Consider the following 20,344-nt stretch of genomic DNA (forward strand, 5'->3'; position numbering starts at 1 on the left):
TTTCATTCCCAAATTATACATCATGCTGTGCACAGTAATGTAATAGGCAAAATAATTATAGGGTAAGCACAACTAATATTACATCACTGCTCTACAGCTGTTAATCAGTCTTCTGTGAAATGCAAAATGCTAGTTATTGAATCATTATGTGCCGTAAAAGGTTACCGGTGGTATTAGTTGCATGAAAAACACCTCTACTACTACTTTCAGTTTTGGGACAATGGGTCTCTTGCTTTGTCCCGTAAATTTCTAGGACAAAGTTGTGTGTATTATTATGTATTATGTATTAAGATATTGCTCACTGTTATTCTTTTTATATTAATATGTTTTCCAGGATACAAGCTCTTGTGAATTCTCAGCAGTTTTAATGTTAAAGTGTTGTGGTTTGTGTGCATGACTGTGAAGGGGGAGGAAGTGCCATTGTGAAGAATTGGAGGTGTTTTGCTTACTTACTTATCGCTGATTTTGTTTTCTGCTGCATGCAGTTACAGTAGTACTTTCTCCAGATGTTTTTAGGATCTTGTAACCTTCTTTTTTTAAGCTTTCAATGAATATTGTGCCGTATTGAGTGTGTTTATTATTGTTTCAGCATCAGATGGAATGTTGAATTGGTTCCCTGCATGTCTGTACAGTTGATGTGCTCATTTACATTAGATCTAATTCTGCCGGGATGTATGTCTGGCCTTCTCACTGCTACAGAAGTTATGAAATCATCTTCCTTCTGCAGTGAGATATTGATTGCTGTACTTATGAGAAGGAGAATTAGCATGTCCAGTCCTAATTGTGTTTAGCATTGTAGATGGATTGTACGATTGCCCTGTCTGCTTGTTTAGCCACGATCCTCTATCTGTGTCCTGCAATACAGTGTAATTCCTTTTGGAGAGATTTATGATGTTGTAGAAAATATTTTCAAATGTAATAAAAGGCACAAGTTTCATTAAAGAAAAAGGATAAAGTCTGAGGGCATTAGTTTCAAGCCACAATTACATTTTCTCCATGATAATATACCCTGTCCAGTTTGATCAATGTCCTCTGTGCTGTAGTGTGGATAAATTGGCCTTGCAAGGGCCCTTGTACTCTAAAGGTGCTCTATTATGTACAGAACTGAAACACTGTAGAATATGAAATCCCAGAAAATAAAATCAGCCCCCCCACTAGCCCACTTCTCTATACTTGATATACCTTTTTGCATTTCTGATTCAGTTATTCTGCTGTCCATGTAACCATTCTTATTCAATCAGTCAGTCCTGCTCAGAAATGAGTTTCTGAGTTTTAGTGCTCCATTTAAATCGACCAGCACTGAGAGAACCAGGGGACACGATGTTGTAAACAGTGGCAATCGCATCTGAAGGCACACCAATCACGTGGCCCTCATCTCAAGGGCCACTGCAGCATAATGTATTAAACAGAGCAGTTGCAGGATTATATCCAAATGCAATCCCAAACCTCTATAGGAATATCTGATTGTTTGTTTGGTGTTTGGTGAAGAAACCAAAGCAGGTAGTGTTCACCCAGTAGAGTGCAACAGACAGACAGACAGACAGATGCAATTAGATAGCATTATATTCATGACAACAGATTTCTACTTGTTTAAAACAGTCAGTAATCTAATGCACACAAACTCCTTTCCAGGCAGAATAATTAATCGATTATATGGAGGTACCAGCGAATGAAAACCATACAGTTTTATTGAGATCTGGATCAATTTATAATGATATAGCTCTATATAGTTATATCCCTATATAACAAATCAAGAACAGTCGGTGAAGGAAAGCTAGATTTGAGAAGAATACAAAAAGAAAGATCAAAAGAAGTTTATCAACAGGGAAGCGGATAATGCATCAATCTTCAGTACAGACTGCAGATTATTATTACCTGCAGGCATATTGCTTTTAACCCCATTGCAGCCCTGAACGGAACTTCTTGCTCAAGTTCCTATGTTACCAAGACTACCCTAGTAGTACATCAGCCAATCAGATTTGCTATAACCAATCTTGTGACTCCAATTGTAAAGTCTCAGAGGCTACACAAACTTGCTTGATTAGATAAGTCTGGGTGATTCGGAGTCAGGCACTGGACTGGTTTAATTGGTCTATAGGGCACTTGGAAGAGGTTTTTTTTATAGGCTTGTCTTCCCCTGGAGACTTCATAATGAATTAAGTCTTACAGTGGACACTTCCATTATTATTTCACTCTGCGTGTCATCCTTGTGCAGGAAATATTAAGACTTCTCTAGTGAATAATACCACTATATAAACTTTAAGTAGGTTACTTTATCATATGTATGTTGAAAATGCTTAGGAGAACTTATTTGTAATTCTCATTTTGTTCAGTCTAAATGTAATGTCAAATGACATAAACACAGCTTGTGTTCTGGTCTTTCAAAGGAAAATTAATTTGGTGTTTAATGTGTTAAAGCACAGGGAATGGTGAATATCTTGGCTCTTAATCTATCCAGTTTCTCTTGTGACAGCCTTCCTGGCTTCCTCCCTTGGACATGCTTCACGTTGGCATCAGCGGATTTCAATAAGTGAAAAGCGACTGTCCGTGATCCACTGACGTGACAAACACTTGAGATGATTACGGCTGGAATTGAGAGTCCATGATCAGTACAAGCGTTTGCATTACCAATCCAAATATGTCATTCAGGCATCACACATCGTTGTACTGGCTGAGTGATTCTTCAAATGAATCTGCAGCACACTCTTAAATTACAATTCATTTCCAGCTTATTCTTCAGCTGCTGTGTTAAACATTTACACTTCATGACCCCGTTTGTCGCGAGACAAAGCCGCTGTTGATTCTGCTGCTTTTAAAAAGCCAAACAATACTAAATTTGCTTTTAAAATATAATTCAATTTTCAATGCATATAATAAATACATGTACTTACACATTTGGATAGTTATTTTCATTTTTCACAGAGATTTCAGAAACAGGCTAACGATAACAGTCAGACATGCCACTCCTGTTATATTGATTATATTCTGTATCCGTAGTATGGTGTACTTGCAAGTCTTATTGTAAGATTTTGCAGGTAGACTGGGCCCCAAATTGTTTGTTTCCAGATGCTCGACCATTAGTGTCTTTCTTGAGGGTTCAGTTATATGTTCATAATTGTCGCAAACTGGCCCCTAGTTAGATCACACCAGTCTGGTAATGCAATAAGAAGGCCTGCCGTTCCGTGGGAACAGTACGCTTGTAACCAGCAAGCCCATGTTTTTTTTTGCACTGATCTCAATGCACAAAATCATGAAATAGTCTTGCTCTTGCCAGTAGACTAAAATTGACTTATCCAATGTTATAAACATGAAATTACCATTGTTTCACATTTTGGACCCCTGAAAGACACTCAACCCTTTGCGGTCCTATATTGGACCAGGTCCAACATTACAATTTGCTCTTTCTAGTCCAATGTCGGACCCTGTCCGACATCATCAAAAAGATGTCAAGCACAGGTCTCTAGTTGTTTTTTTCTCCGGGAAAAAAACGAGAAAACCTTTCAATGGTCGAGTGAGACCATTAGGAGCTGAATGAAGCCAAAAAAAAAAAAGGGGCGTATCTGAGCACTACACATACTCCCTGCACCACAGAGATAACACAGACACAAACAAAGGAGGTAGCTGCTTCCGAATCCAACACTCAAAGAATATCACAGACATTTGCAGAGCTTTCTGAGATGTTGTAGTAATAAAATAATGACTTGGATCGCATTATTGAGGAGTTTGGTGATAAAACGAGTGATCAGGAGAGGATTTATCAGTATGCACATCTATAAAGAGGTATGTGAAAAATACAGTGAACAAGGGGTGGGGCTTGGCTGGAGATACAGTACTGATGTCCTTTTGCTATGCAGGGCCTTTTAAACCAGTTTACTCTGAAATAAAAAATTTAAACAGCGTGTGTGAAAATAAATTGGACCTGACGCGCCTGACAAGCGCTGAATAACTGGACCGCTAAGGGTTAAAGCATCATGCACAAAAAACAGATTCAACCTTTTGTCACAGTGAAACCAAACTAGCACACTACGGCTGTGTCCTGCAGCAGTAGGAGGTTATGAAATTTGTATTCTATAAAAAGGATTTGGAAAGGAAGCGTGCAGGGGAGAATGAACCCTGTGATTACTTGGTTTGTGGGCAAACACTGTGCAAGCGTGATTTATAGGAGCATCTCAACTAGTCAAGCAAGCTGAGACATCTGAGACCATACCAGTCACAAGATGGTACTTTTGCTTCAGAAAAAGACCACTCTCTTACAGTATGTGGTGATAATATAGTTGGAGAGCTAGAGAGCTTGTCAGGAGTGAAAAGCATTGCCGACATCTCAGGACATCCTATAAGGTCTAGAAGTCTGAAGGGTGATTGTTTTCAGCTAGGCACACCAGCATGCCTTTAATAACTGTGTGTATAGCTGGTGAAGTTAGGGCGAGGGCGCACACTGCACTGGGATGACTCAGCGTTAGGGCGAGGGGGCACACTGCACTGGGATGACTCAGCGTTAGGGCGAGAGGACACATTGCACTGCGATGACTCAGGGTTAGGGCAAGGGGGCACATTGCACTGGGATGACTAAGGGTTAGGGCGAGGGGGCACATTGCACTGGGATGACTCAGGGTTAGGGCGAGGGGGCACATTGCACTGGGATGACTCAGCGTTAGGGCGAGGGGGCACACTGCACTGGGATGACTCAGCGTTAGGGTGAGGGGGCACATTGCACTGGGATGACGCAGCGTTAGGGTGAGGGGACACATTGCACTGGGATGACTCAGCGTCTTCACATTTAATAGCCACAAGCGGTAAAATGGGTCCTTTGAATCTGTAGAATATAAACAGTGTGTGGGCAGGTTTGTATACTTCATTGCTGCTATTATCTTCTGTCAGGCAGTAAATGTGTTTCAGTGAAATGGAAGCACACCAGCTATTGTGGGAAAACGATAATGATCAAGTGGTATGCTCTATAATAGAAAATATACCAAGAGCTTCAAAACCTCTCTGCCTTTGCAGGGTCTAATGGGATCAGCTACTTGCAATGGCAAACTTGGTGGTACTGGTTTCATATATTTAAATTCTGCTTCAGTTTAGATCAAATCTAAATGCATGTAAGGTTTCTCGATGTCACTGCTAAACCATTTCAATATACCCAAAGCGCTTGTTTTTCTGGCTTTTTATTTCTGAGTTTGTCTTAATTAGAGGTTTTTTTAGATGGATCAAAACATTGGTGTTTTATCAGGGCGTTTTATATTTTGCATTCTACTCTTCTGGACTTGAGATGTGTCGATGCATTTTCTGAACTGCAGTGATGGAAAAAAGACTCGCGTTTTGTAGCAGTTTGATCCATTCTTGATTTCGCTACGAGTGTAATAAAGCACACCTGAGCTTGTTGCCTATATACTGTGGCGAATCAAGCTTAGAGTAAAACCTGGAATGGATAACACTTCTATTCAGAAGGAGTCTTATTTCTAACTCGGACACTGTTTTCCAAAACCGTGTTCCTTGGTCCCTCATTAAAAGACGTCCCTGTAGAATAAGGTGCTATGGTCACAGCTTCTTTATTCCATTTCACCAGCACTTGCATGCACACATATCTCAGTCTCTTAACTCCCTCACCATCGTCCAGGGTAAATTCATTTTCACAGCTTTCTTTTGGTCTGCGGTTTGTTCGTCCATCCTGGGGGACACCTCTGTTCACATGCTTGTGTTTTTTGGGCTTGGCGTTAAAAATAAAATAAAATTAATACCCAGCCTGCCTATAGATGAGCCATATCTCAGCATCACTGGACTGTGACACGGTTGTGTATTACAGTTATTTGTGGCTTGTTTACCTGTAAGTTATCCTCTCAGTTCAGTTATTTGTGATTAATTTTGTTCTGGGGGCATATCTGCCCCCTCAGGCAGAATAACACATCTTCAATATGATTGGTTTACTATGGAAAGGAGGCAGGGTTTTGTTTAAATGACATTTCTCCAATTGAATGGTTTACATTTGGAGGCAGGGTTATTTTTGACTGTTGACTGTTGAAACAAGCCACTGATTTGAGTGGAGTTGTTCTTTTATATTATATTAACTTACAAACTTTACGATTTAGAAAGCTTTGTAAGAGGTAATCCTTAAAAAAAAAAAAAAAGATAAAATGACTCTCATCAGACATTGGGATTATCTGTGGTAATTTACTTAAACTTGCAAAGTTTGAATTGCTAATTTTTCAAAACGTGCACGCATACTTTTACAGTATTAATGAATCTTATTTTTAAGCTTTATTTTTTAACATATCTGTTTTCAAAGCTTTTCCTTTATTTATTAAACCATTTATTTAAGCTTCCCGCATATTAAGCAACATTTTCCAGCATGTAATCCCAGTTGTTTTAATAAGGAAAGAATCGTTTTAATGACATTTTAAATTACTCTTACCTCTGAACTTTTTGTGAACACACCTATAAGTAAAAATAATCCACAAATACTTAATAAGATCTACCAATAGTAAAGATAATAAATAGAAAATGTATTTCACTCACATCTTCCCCCAAGGCAGATTCTTACACTGACTCAAGTGTCTTCCCCCAAGATAGACTTCCACACTGATTCAAGCATATTTCAACAAAGACAGACTCTCGCTGACAATGAAGCATCTTCCCCAAGACAGACTCTCACTGACAATGAAGCATCTTCCCCAAGGCAGACTCTCGCTGACAATGAAGCATCTTCCCCAAGACAGACTCTCACTGACAATGAAGCATCTTCCCCAAGACAGACTCTCACTGACAATGAAGCATCTTCCCCAAGGCAGACTCTCACTGACAATGAAGCATCTTCCCCAAGGCAGTCTTTCACTGACAATGAAGCATCTTCCCCAAAACAGACTCACTGACAATGAAGCGTCTCTTCCCAAGACAGACTCTCACTGACAATGAAGCATCTCTCCCCAAAACAGACTCTCACTGACAATGAAGCATCTTCACCCAAGGCAGACTCTCACTGACAATGAAGCATCTTCACCCAAGGCAGACTGTCACACTGACAATGAAGCATATTCGCCCAAGGCAGATTCTCATACTGACAAAAACACATATTCTCCTATTAATTAATCACAAATAACTGAACTGAGCAAATTCTCTGTTACTCTTTGTTTTTGTGGCTGGACAGTGACTCCAGTCTTTTAGTGACTGGAAAACTAAACCGGCTCATTCATCTGTGCAATATTTCTCAAGGTCGGAGCCTTATCTGCCAAGAGATTCTTGGCCGAGGTGATAGAGGATGACACTGCATAGAGTTTGTTAATGTTTTCCTTTCATGCGTGAAATGAAATTTAAAAAGTGGCATGTTTGTTGTAAACTCAGATTTCCAGTGTGAGTGGAAGTTGAGACTGCAGGCCTGCCCACCTCTCCGATCGGGACGATAGCCGGCTGTTAGCAGCAGCATCTGCTTCGGGCCTCGTCCTGGAGACTGCATCCCTATCTTGAACTGCCTACGACGGTAGGCTCATACAAAGCAAAACAGCTTTTATAAACTCACTCTCCTGACTATATAGTAGAGGAGAGGTTTTTATAAACTCACTCCCCTTACTATTTAGTAGAGGAGAGGTTGTAGTACTGTCTTTCTCTTCCTCTCCCATCATTGTTGGGTTGACATGTGATTTTAAGGCTGCATTCACACTGGGTCTGTTTCAGATGGACTCAGTCTGGTCCATTTTTGTTTGAAACAATGTACCAGTTTGATTGCTGTTCAACTTATCTGCGAGCAAAGGGACCCAGTTAGTTTGAATGCATGCTGAACTTTTAACATTTTCCTTGTTTTTCAGGACCGAGTTTGTTTATGCTCACAATGCAGTTTTCAAGTGCACTCGGTTCCTTTAGCTGTGGTCTGTGAACCCGATGTTTACCTTGTCCTGCAAGGCATCTTGGTATCTTGAAAGATGGAAGCTATTGACATATTGCTCCGGTTTTTAGTAGCATGTTTTAGATTCTTGCATTCTTACGCATTGCTGTGGAAGAAAGCATTGATGAACACTGGAGGAGAGTTCAGGACCTCGAGGGAGAGCATTCTTGCCATCTTCCAACGATCCACAGCCGCTACTGGATGCGTTCTCCAGTGAGAGAGAGATCCAGAGCATGGCAAGAGGCATGATTTTTTTTTTTTTTCTTACTGAGATCCAGGTTGTGTTTTATAGTTTGTTTCTTACAGTATGTGCAAACAGACAGAGTCCAGCAGTTGTTCACATTGAGGTTTAGCAAGCGAACCAGACTCTGCTCCTCTGTTTACTCTTGGCAGCTAGCACTAAACATTTAAACATCTGTGACGATCTTACCAGTTACATTACCTGTTAACAAAAGCCACCTTCACAACCGAAGCGCACATGTTCTAAAGCCCTGAAAGGGATCGTATTGTCTTCTCTCCAGTAACTGTCTGTTTTAATTAAATCACAGGCTGTCTAGTGTCCGTAGCGTTTAAATCATTTTAATAGCTCTCTTCGTGGTGTTCAGCATTCTTTTACAGTTCTTTAAAAACGAATTTAAAGTCATATTATCCAGCAGCATTGCCCTAGTTTCTTTGAGTTTTGCCATGTTTTGTGTATCACTCCTGTAATCGAGCGATGTGACCTTGAGCAGGAAGTGATTAGACACCAGGCAAATCTGTAGCATTCATCCATAACTATAATACACTTCCAACTGTAATGTAGAAATAAGAAACTGGTAACAAATTTGATAGACACATTAAGTAGGGCTCTTCATCAATGTTAGGAAAGACTACTTATCAAAGAGTTTGACTAATTTCTTTTAGTATTTCTACATACTCTGCAGTGTTGTATTTGAAAAATCAGCATATTTTAAAAGACGCAAACCAAATATCTTCAGCCACACAGAGGTGGGTTTGGGGCGAGTGGGTAGTAATAATGTTACTCGTGCTGAAAAGATGTAATGCACAAAACGAGAGATGTGCTGGTTGATTTTGAAGACAGTCATTAGTCCAAAGCACCTTTGACCATTGTTCCATAGTCCAATTTCTGTGTTCTTGTGCATATTTAGTCTTTTAGTCTAAAGAGTGACCTTTGTATGTTGATTTGATGGACAACAACACCTGCACCTTTCTGCCAGTTCTGTTGTCAATTCAACGCTTGTCTTCTTTCTGTTCCTTAAGGATATTATCTTCAATTATTGTTCATCCTTGTTAGACAGTTTTTTGGGTCTTCCCGTCCTGGGTTTGTCAATTACAGATGATGTTTCTCTGTACTTGTTGATTATGCTTTGGATACCACACCTTGAAAATTGAGTGATGCAAGCTATTTCACTCAGTGTTTTTCCTTCTTTATGTAAGTCAAGGCTGTTATAATAGTAGAAACACTAGTGGAGGCTTTGAGTAAATTGTTGATGCTCATAATGCATCAGAGTAGAAAAAATGTCTAAGACTTTCGCACAGCAGTGTACATCTATAGATTCAAATTCCTTTTGACATTTCAGGCTTATCTAGTGATGCTAACAACAAAATCTTTTAGGAAATAAAAAAAAATAAAAATAATAATCTTCGATGATGATCGCAAAAGGACATGCTTTACGGTGGATCTAGAATATATCGACATAACACGTCCTGTTCAGACTTTTGATGCGCACATTCAGAGCCATAACAAGATTGGAGATTAACACACAATGCATCCCTTAGTCCCTCCAGCCCTCTGAGTGTGCTTGCTGTGTTGTCTTGCTTTGTTCTTCTCTGTATGATTATGCGCTGTGGGAAATAGATGCACAGTATCTGAATAGTGGTGGGTGTGAATAGTTTTTCAGATGTATTATTGCCCTCGGAGTAAAGTGCCATTTTAAAGCAGCTGCTCCCTTCTCCAATTAACACATCTCCACTAGTCTATTAGTGCACCGAGTGGATTAAACCATTGTGCTTAGTGAAAAGTAGTGACACTCTGCAGCATGGCAACCACTGCCTTAGATGTGGCAATTCTCAAACTTGCGAGGTTAGCAGTGTCCACAATGGAATTTCAAGGCAAACAGCGGAATACCTTGATTGTCTACAGTTCTGGTGCAGTCTCTGGAAATGCAGTGCATCCCCACTCCCCCTCCCTCCTGCTCTGTAATGGAATGACTGTGTGTGTGTGTGTGTGTGTGTGTGTGTATGTGTGAGAGAGAGAGAGAGTGAGTGAGGGGGAGAGAGAGAGAGAGATAGTAAAATCCATGCGCTGGGATTCCTCGCCTGTCAGGCAGCTCTTTTGAACTTTGTTCCTCTCCTGCAAGAGACTAACAGGAGCCACTGCTAAATGCTGTGTGTGTTTTCCAGCCACCTTCTGAAAATAATATGCACACACATATGCTAGCGCAAGTGGATTTGACTCTGGGCAGTGATGCTGTGTGCTGGAATAAGGAGTGCTGCTGTTGAAACAGTGGATGACTAAAACTGCCTTTTGCACTGACGGAATGGCAGGTTCAGAGGGAGCAGTTCTTCTTCCTTCCGTGCTTGGGCTTTGTTGTTTTTTTTCTCTGTTCTTGCTACTGACTGCTCCTGCTCTCTCATGCTTGACCAGCTTTTTGTGAAGACCTCCTGCTGGCACAGACACACACACACACACACACACACACACACACACACACACACACACGGTTTGTAAAGGTGAGTCGCTGCTGACTGCGAAGACAGGGCTGAAATGGAGCGCTTCTTCGGGTTTGTCAAGCTGATCAGGAGGTCCAGGAGACGCAAAGGCAAGAAGTATCGCCCCGAGGAGGATTACCACGAGGGTTACGAGGACGTCTATTACTATGCCTCGGAGCACCTGCAGAGTAAGTGCCCGTGCTGGGGGACTCTGAAGAGCCCTCGTCCCTTTTGTTGTTGTGCTGTAGTTCAACACTGGCTCTCCTGAGCGAGGCTCCTTCCATCATACTGTATGTATGTGTGAACTGGGGATTAGGTGAAGTTTGTAAGAGGGAGGAGGGGAGCTTAAAGTGGCAGACACTTTGAATAAGTGTAATATTTTAATTGTTCTTTAAGTGTAAGGTGTCGGACTAAGTGTTTTCTGTTTGGGTTTTTTGAAGTGATCACTCTTTCAGACATTACTTTCTCTTCAGAATGTGAAATTAAGCTTCCTTTTTCTGTTTCTTATTGTAGATGAGAAGTCTCTTTTTAAGTAGCTTGTTTGAAAACAAATCAAAGAGTAATACACAAATCCCTTTTTAGCATCGTGTGCAGTTACTGCTCCCTACACAGTGTGTTTCTGGCGCGATCAAAGGGGTGTGAAGTGAACGAAATTCGTAAAAGTGTTAAATATATATATATATATATATATATATATATATATATATATATATATATATATATATATATATATATATATATATATATATTTTTTTTTTTAACTGGTCTGAGAGGCAGCTATTCCAGGCTGTGTTCTCCTGGTCTGCCTCAAAGCAGAATGTCTCTAATGCCAGAGGAACGAGTGGCGGCCTGTAATTTGCATTTTTGCTGTAGTGTGGGAGTTTGCTTCTGAAAGGGCTCTGGCTAGTCTCTCCTCTCTCTCTCTCTCTCCCTCTCTGACAAATGAATGCAGGTGTGGATTGTGAATAATTATCCTACAAAATAAATGCCAGGCTGAAAATATGTCTACCACCAGATAAATAATTAAGCAGTGCTTCAGCAGGGACCTTTTTGTTAAGCTGTCAGTCCTCTTCAAATCAGCCCTGATCCCTAACCCCCCCCATATGAACTGCCTCGAATGGATAGAAGTAAGACTCTAATTACACAGCAGTTTGATCCATTCCTGGTTTTATGAGTTTAATAAGACATACCTGATTGTGGCTCATCAAGCTTGTAATAAAACCAGGAATGGGTGAAATTGCCAGTCAAGGTATACTCTGATGCATCTGGGAGTTGTACATTCCCCTTGTCAGAAGCACTTGAGTATCACATTCTAACATGAGATCGGGTTAGCATTAACCATCTCCCATGGCTACTGTTCCTTTCTTTTTCTTTTGGTTGGTATGTTGTTAAATTTTATTATTTACGTACACTTGTTATCCCGGCCTGTCTAGGAGCTTTGAGTAAATAGCTGTTGCATTAATCAGCCGGTCAAGGCAAACTTGGCAGATCAAGAAAAACAGTGACCCTCGGTGGCTTTAAATCCTTGCACAGAATGCAGCAGTAGGTACGAAGCTGTCATGGCACTGCCTGCACACGGAGTGTTTTCGGGTTACTCAGCTAAGCCACATGCAGTAGTTTAGACACTGCTGTCAGAGGAAGCAGTCACATGGAAAGATTCAGGTTGCACAGACATTTGTTTTTTTATTATTGTATTATTTTATTGTGTTTTTGTACAGCAGTTAGTAAACCACAGTATTAGTCCAGGTTTTGCGCAAAACTGCATAGGAATTGTATAGCAATTCCTGAGCCTACTATAAATATTGAGAAGTATATGGAAAACAAAACTGACCACACATTCTATAATAAATCAAATGTGTGCTGATTTAAATGATATTTGGGTGTGATATGATTCAATATGATTTTACCTGCATTCCAGAGGAAGACCTATGCAGCAGTGTAATTGCACATGAATTGCCAGTATTAACACTTCTTATTAAGTGTCTCCTGAATCTAGACCATACGGAAGGTTACTGCCGTTTTTCCTAAATAACTCCAAGCTGTTTGAAACACTGAATAAAAACCAAACCTTTCCTTCAACATGACAGAAAAACATGCCACACGGGAGGGCCCTCCAGAGGTTCTTCAGTGTCTTAAACCCAAACATGCCACACGGGAGGGCCATGCGGAGGTTCTTCAGCGTGTCTTAAACCCAAACATGCCACACGGGAGGGCCATGCGGAGGTTCTTCAGCGTGTCTTAAACCCAAACATGCCACACGGGAGGGCCCTCCAGAGGTTCTTCAGCGTGTCTTAAACCCAAACATGCCACACGGGAGGGCCCTGCGGAGGTTCTTCAGCATGTCTTAAACCCAAACATGCCACACGGGAGGGCCCTCCAGAAGTTCTTCAGCGTGTCTTAAAACCAAACATGCCACACGGGAGGGCCCTCCAGAGGTTCTTCAGCATGTCTTAAACCCAAACATGCCACATGGGAGGGCCCTGCGGAGGTTCTGCAGCGTGTCTTAAACCCAAAGAGCTGTCCGCAGCACAGAGCGCACACATCACAGTTGTGAAGGAGCACTCAGTTTCCCACTGGAGCGCCTCGGAGCAGGCATTAAAATCACTTGATTTACTGGAGTAATCATAGTTTATGGGGTTTGATTCATGTACGGATATATTTTTCACAGCCAAGACAACAGCTGGTTTTCCTCTGAGTCGTTGGTCTTGTGCACAGGAGGATTGAGTGATAATTTAGTCTGATTGTGCAATCCTGAGGCTTAATTCAGTCGTCAGATTCAGCAGGATTTAGGTGTTTGTGTGTGTTACTTTACACTCTAAGAATGTTTTGCACAGAGTACCAAAAGTCACTTTAATCCATTAAGTACCTGTGACAAAGTGCCCGCCCCTGTGTGTATTTTCTGATATGTTGAGTGTGGTGTGTTAAATGTTGGTGTATAGTCATCGGTACACGGGATATAAACGGATCTGTGTAACACGAGTGTTTAAAATGTATATGTGTATTTAGGCACAGGGATTGCACAGCACTTCACATGTAAGTAAAACGTAATAATATGTGAGCACGGGGAATTGCACTTTATTAATTCACGTGCAGTTGTACCGCAACTCCAATTGAATGATTGATTAGCAATCGAGTCTCGGTACAGCTGCATAAAAGCTGCATGTTTTCACTCACTTGGGGTTGTGTGTTCGGTGAGTGGAGAACGGGTTTGGAGACGGAGGTAAAGAGAATAAAACTATTAACCTAAAGTAAAAGAAGCTCACCGTGTTTTGTTTAGTCCGTTTTGTTTGTCTGTTTATTTTGGTTAATGTGACGTGTCCTGTTTTTGTATTGTTACAACCGTTTATTTTCTGTCTGTTTGTTTATTTTTAAATGCTGCGCGAAAGCATTCACTCAGCTCCGCCAAACTCCACCTCTCTGTTGCTTATTTCCTGGCTCTGGTCTGACACAACCCACTCCGGCCGTCTTTGTGACAGTACCAAATACATTTTTATTTGAAAAAATCTAAACACAAGCTGTATTTATGTAATCTGATATGTTGCATTTAGACTTAAACTTTTGTGGGTAACAAAATTAGAATAAGTTATCATAACAATATAGTTAAACCATTGACTTGTATAAAATCATGATCAGTTTGCAGAGTAAGAAAGAAGCACTGTTTGGGTTTATAGTTGTGTGTGTTATGCAGTTTATTAGCCAACGGTATGAGAAATAAAAGTGAATGGAAAAACAAATGATTCATAATTTTGGTTACAAGCAAATCGTTAGTTGATGGACTGAAAGGGTGCTAGTTTCGTATCATCGTACAGTTTGATTTTTCTTTCCTCATTAAATTACCATGACGCAGTGGTGTAGAACAAGCAGATAAATCAGCCCCATTGTGCAGTGCTGTGTGGTCTAAACTGCTAGGGAAGTTGTGTAATGCTAAAGACATGGTTTAATGCACTTTCAGTTGCTAAATCTTTGTTTTTGTACCTGAATGCACTCCCATTTCTATACATTATAATTCAGTAGCTGTGAGCAGTTATTATCCCCCTCTGGACATACAGATTTATAGAGTATAAGAATCTGGGTATAGCAGCGAATGTTGATCGTGGTATTTGCATTTTACAAGATTGTCACTTCAGTGCTATTTGGCTCACTTTGGAAAACGGAGGAATTTTCTGCTCTCTGTGTATAAAGGCATCAGTGAAGGCCTTCCTCAATTCATCGCTAGGTCAAACTTACTCAAACTGTTATCTTAGATCAAGAGGTGCATTTCATTGGGGAATGTATCCAGAAAACTAAGCTGTTACCATTGTAGAGGTTTGATATCATGTCAACAGCCTACAATAGAGAAAAATGCATCAAGCAATTGATCAACCGATCGGTCAATGAAGTTAGCACTCTTGAAATTCACCAGTGCTCTATGTCTTGTCAATGATATTGCACCCTGCATTCTACCCATCTGCATTGAAACGACTTCCTGTTGTAAGAGCTTTATCTTCAATACAGTGGGATAATGTTGTGTTCAAACCGATTTGAGAATGTAAGTGGTCTTTCTGCATTCTTGAGACTGCTTGCAAATGACTTGTAACCGACTGTAGCAAAGTGGCTGCTGATTGAGAACAGGTGCAGAGGTGATGCAGTGCAAGAACAAACACAGACAGGAAACTGTAGTCTGTTTAGAAAAGCGGTCTTTTATTTATAACTCCCGGTCTGGCGACCAAACTCAGGCAACACACACCAATGTGTAATGCACGGAGGGTAAAAAGACAGGGATTGCAGCCCAAATAATAAATACACCTTATCCGCCCCACAATAACACTGGACACGGTCACCAGTCTGGGTGCGCGCAGCAGTGCTGGCTGATAACAATTTATTTAGTAACTGTGGTGAAGTGCTGATCCGGCTTTTTCCTGGCCCAGCTCCGGATACGTGTTAGCTGTGTGGTGGGTTACAAACAAAGATAATTGCTAACAGCGACAAACAACCAAAACACTCACAAATATCTTTTTACAGTTTTCACTGGGTCTCTTATGGTCCTTCAAGTTCTCTATACAAAAACCAAGCACAGGAGTAGATTGCGATTCTCCGGCCCCTTTTATGCCGTTACTCATGACTCCTTGCTAAAGGAGTGCAGCTGTCTTTACAGTCTGCAGCTGCTACGTCGTTTCCCTTCTAGGTCAATACGTTATTGCAACAGAGTCTCGCCTTCTACCTGACTGACCATCTTCCTGACCCTGGTTAAGAACTGTCAGGCCAGCCCTTCCAAAGGACCCTACTTTCGCTGCTTAGTGCCCTCACAGGTCGGGAGGGAGATTTACAACCTAGGTTCATTATATTTCTGTCACACCAACCAACGGCAGTATTTGTCTGATCCACTGATATATCTTGGCAGCTATACTTTCTCTGTCCTTTGTGTATGAGTAATGTGTGGGGGTTTCAGAAACGGGAAGGCAATTCTGCAGGGATCAGGGCTTTGTTTACCCAGTGAGAAGGGAAGAAGTGCTGCCTTGCATTTCAAGGGAGGTAATCCCAGTATATTAAAATGACATTTTCGCTAGTGGAGGTAGTAGTGCCTGCGATGCATTTCATTTTAAAATTCTGTATGCGTTTTAAAAGGGTGCTGCTTAACATCTCTTCAGCCTGTTCACAAATCTTTTACTTATTATTTGAAGAGTTTTTATAAACTTTTTACTCAGTTTATGACAAGAAAAACAAGCGTAACCATCTTTAGAGTCTGGAAAAGCTAGTCATGAATACCAGCGTTGTATAATCTAATAAAACCGGCCTTAATATGGACAGTGACATAGCAATCTCTTCTATTTCCCTACACCTCTAGATGGGTATGCCGTGTTCAAAGACACTAACATCTAATATCATTGTGGTTCATCACTGAACATTTCATCAGCAGGCCTTTGGAGAACAAATGTTAGTCCAGGTTTCTGAGTTAAACCACAACTTAAGAGAGAATGTCTGACACATGCAGCACCTTCCAATGCACCTACAAGACAGTGGGTAATAACTCTATAAATAATATGATACCTACGCAGAGGGATTTTGAGATTAGAGACGCCTGCTCTGTAATCTGCTCTAATCACCCGATGTGGAGGGTAGTATTGAGACTGATATGCCAAGAAAGATGTGCATGTTTATTCAAGTTGTATTTTTGTTGCCTCTGATGCATTAAAAAGAAGATGATCTTTTTGTTTGTTCTCCTTGTGGTGTGTAGGGATATTGCTCCTGGTGACTAGTTGTAAGTTGCAAGTTTCTTGTTTCTTAGCACCACGACTGCCAAAGTGTTACTCTCTTTCAGCTCTGTATCTTATGTATTTCACAGCTAGCAACATGACAGAACCCTGAGCCCTTCTTTTATTTTAAAAGAAGAGATCACACTGCAATACAGGTCTCTATTAACAGAGCAGAGCGTGCACAGTGACAGGCTCATGCCGGAAGCACCTAAAGCTATGGAAACTGTCTTCATAACAGCTGAAGGATTTGAAGTAATAAAAAAAGCTTTGACTTTTAAATAAGATGCGCTGGTCTGGCCTGAGGTGTTTTTTTAATGAGGTTTGTGTGAAGAACTTCAATTAGAAGAAAGAAAGAAAACACAAGCAAAACGGCTATTGTTTTTCTGTTTGAGTTCATTTATGTTACCATCAGAGAGCTCAGTGGGACCCACCCCCTCCCTCCTCTTGTGAGTCCAGCCGAAATAGTTGAATGCAGTCATTAACACAGCACCAGTCGGTAGAGAACATTTAATTTCGCAAAGCAGTGACTTCAACACAAAACCAAAAAGCATCTTTAACAAAAACATAACCAAAAAGCATCCTTCAAAGTCTTTTAACTGTTGTATTGCAATGCTGTCGAGCTTTGAAAGTGACGTGGTTTCCATCTGTACAGGGCCTGTACTATAAATAATGGGAGTGGGTTTCACGGTTGAGAGTTTAGTGTTAATATCGAAGTTGTTAAGGAGCCCAGTGTGCAAGTTGCTTTCCTGGGAGTGTTAATGAAGGTGTTGGGTTTCATTTACATTCTTTGCCAGTTAGTCTTCTGAACCACTGAAATCGAGCTTGTCAGACAAACCTGAGCTGTGCTGTGTGCTTACTGTGTTGGACTAGAAAAGTGTTGTTCCAAACGAAGTCCTTTTTATGCTGAATATTTCATTACTATCTTGTGTTTTTGTAGGGAAGTTGCTGATGGTAGTTGAAGAGAAATCATTGGCTGTTTTAATCATCTAATGGATGAACCACAATAGTTCTAAGTGGGTCATGCAGAACATAATTAAAAGACAGAAGGCAGTTTTTCCTCACTAATTGATTATTTCCATAAGACACCAGGTTGTTGCCATCTTTTTTCTCTTCTTTTTTCTGCATTAAACTTCCATGAATGTTCTGAAGCAATGGCATGTTTTGATTAGATTTGCCGATATCGATCTATGGAAAATGTATTTTCTTTAGAAAACCCCACAAGCGTGTTAGGCAGATGTTTTTAATACACTGTTACACCACCCTTCTATAAGAATAACACAGACTTCAAATCCTTGTCAGAATAAAAGGAAAGCCTTTTATATCTTACAGCCTTCTTTAATGATTTCATTCAATACTGAGCACCCTCCTGTGAAATTATCAATCATTTATTTTTTTCAACAGTGAAAAAAAAAAAAAGCAATCCTTATTTCCATGACCATCATACACTCAAAGTGTTTTCAGTTCAGTGTAATAAACTGTATTGGAAGTATTTAAGTGGAGCCCCATTAGCTCTCAAATGAACATGTCATTAGTGCTGTTTGTATCTTTGTGCTGAACCACATCCAATGAGGCCTGCATCCACCCCAGTGCTTCTCGTGCTTTTGGAAATATCATCCATGTTCAAATGAAAAGCAAATGCCACCGCAGAGTTCTTTCCATTTGATCTGACCTGAGCTCATTACAAGGTGCCTAATGGCTCTGAGATTAGGAGGAGTGGAATGGATGTCTCAAAGATATTTCCAGACTTTGGACAGAGCAGTAAAAATGTCATTGACATCTAAGCCTAGGAGGCGTCTGAGCTGTTGCTTTTAAAATGAACGACAGAGCAAGCTCTTGATAATGGCTACTGCTTCCTTTGTATTTTTTTTTTTGTATTGGAAGTGAATGACTATATGAATTTAATAGTAGTTGGTTTAAATTTCCCAAGCTCAGTCCACTATGTAATGATGATTGATTTGAATTAGCAGCTCCGCTCGGCACTGTTGCCTGGTTTTGCACAAACCCTGAGCTGCGTGTTAGTCTGCATCTCCGATGTGATTCGTTCAGATTTCGATTGGGTATTGACAGTAAAGCAGATTATTCCTGCAGTGCGCCTCCATCTAATTCTTTATTTCAATCGAGATTAAACAATAGGCCTGGGATGCAGAGGGTTAACTACGTCTCAGTTAGGCTTCAGTCTTGGGTCTTGTTCGATTAATGTTAGAAAGTGCAAAGTCTTTACTTTATGTCTGTAGTTTACTGAGTTGATAGGAACGCACAGGGCTGTATCTACCTTGAAGCGGCAGTATGTCAATCACTCAGTAATTGTTGAGTGCAATACAATGCTCACTGTGGAGAGACTTGGTTTAGGGTTACCCACTGGCCAGCTGTTAACAGTACAGTATGTGCACTGACGATGTCATGTTTTCAAGAACACATAACGGAAATGATAGTGGCTTGCAGTGTTCAACTACCATAGCCTCGTGCCCCATGAAGCACCTATAGATTGGGTCTGCAGCATTCTAACTCGTATTAAGCCTCTGTATAGGTACCAGTATTACTGGGTCTTGAACGAAACGAGCAGTGGAATAGAACAGTGCTATTTAAATGAAAGCAGACATTTTTGGGTGGGGCTGGGATATGTAACAATGTTGATCAACTTTACTATCGCAGGGAAGCACAGTGGGGGTCGGCTTGTTCATTTTAATGTGCATATGAGATGCAGCAGAGACGTTTAGCATTTATCAGCACCAGTGGAGCTGCATGTTGTATTAGCAGTAGCCACATCTAGACAGATCTTTTTAATAGGAGGCTGCAGGACAGTGTTTGTTACTGTCATAATATTGCTTTATAGAACCACCATATCTCATTTGCATTTAAGCTACATACATTCTCTTGTGCTATTAGCTCATAGATTGCATGATCTATTGTACAGAAATGCTGAAAATGCTATTTAAATTGTGGTCTTATCTCAATTTGTTTTAATGTCTAACAAACTGTGATTGAAAATGCACTGTATAACCGTGATAGATTAGATCCTTTCGGCAATTTCCCAAAGGAACAGAAAACTGCTTCCAAGGTGCATTTTCTTATTTTTTGCTTTGCTCTGCACCCATTCTGGAAAGGGAAAAGCTCAAGGGAAGCATGGGGATGATGTGAGCCCCTCTGACCTCTAGGAGCAACACGGCTAGCGAAATACACACCACCTGTCCACACTTGTGACCCGAGGCAGCTGGGAATGCCTTAGTGTAAGAGCAAGGAGGACATTTAAATAGCTGCACTCGGCATAGGACAGGAAGTGGAGTCCAGAGAGCAGCTAATCAGCAGGTTAGCTCTTTCATACTCTTCACAAGACAGGCCACCAGAGCTGCCAGTCCAACAGCGTTGTTCTGTTGCACAGTGCGGGCACCTGTATCACAGTGTGGCAGCTGGGAGGCAATACTGAAAGGTGAAACAATGCAGTGACATCATCTATTTGCCCAACAATGTTCCAAAGCACAATTGAGGTACCAGTTATTCCATTAAAATGCACCGCATTCAAAATGAAACC

General features: G+C 40.8%; 1 protein-coding gene across 6 annotated transcripts in view; it reads left to right on the plus strand.

The window, feature by feature from the left end:
• Positions 1-20,344, plus strand: part of LOC121320089 (glutamate receptor-interacting protein 1-like) — a 158,761-nt gene that overhangs the window by 53,487 nt on the left and 84,930 nt on the right. For 2 of the 6 annotated variants that reach the window (XM_041258276.1, XM_041258280.1), the window contains exon 1: positions 10,217-10,770. The exons of 1 other annotated variant lie outside the window; for it this stretch is intronic. In XM_041258276.1, the coding sequence (XP_041114210.1) occupies positions 10,638-10,770 (133 nt within the window). In that variant the 5' untranslated portion in view covers positions 10,217-10,637. Of the gene's footprint in view, positions 1-10,213; positions 10,771-20,344 lie in introns of those variants that run through there. 3 more of the 6 variants (XM_041258282.1, XM_041258275.1, XM_041258281.1) reach the window with 3 other exon arrangements.

Source organism: Polyodon spathula, chromosome 8 (genome assembly GCF_017654505.1).
Source record: "Polyodon spathula isolate WHYD16114869_AA chromosome 8, ASM1765450v1, whole genome shotgun sequence".
Taxonomy (NCBI): domain Eukaryota; kingdom Metazoa; phylum Chordata; class Actinopteri; order Acipenseriformes; family Polyodontidae; genus Polyodon; species Polyodon spathula.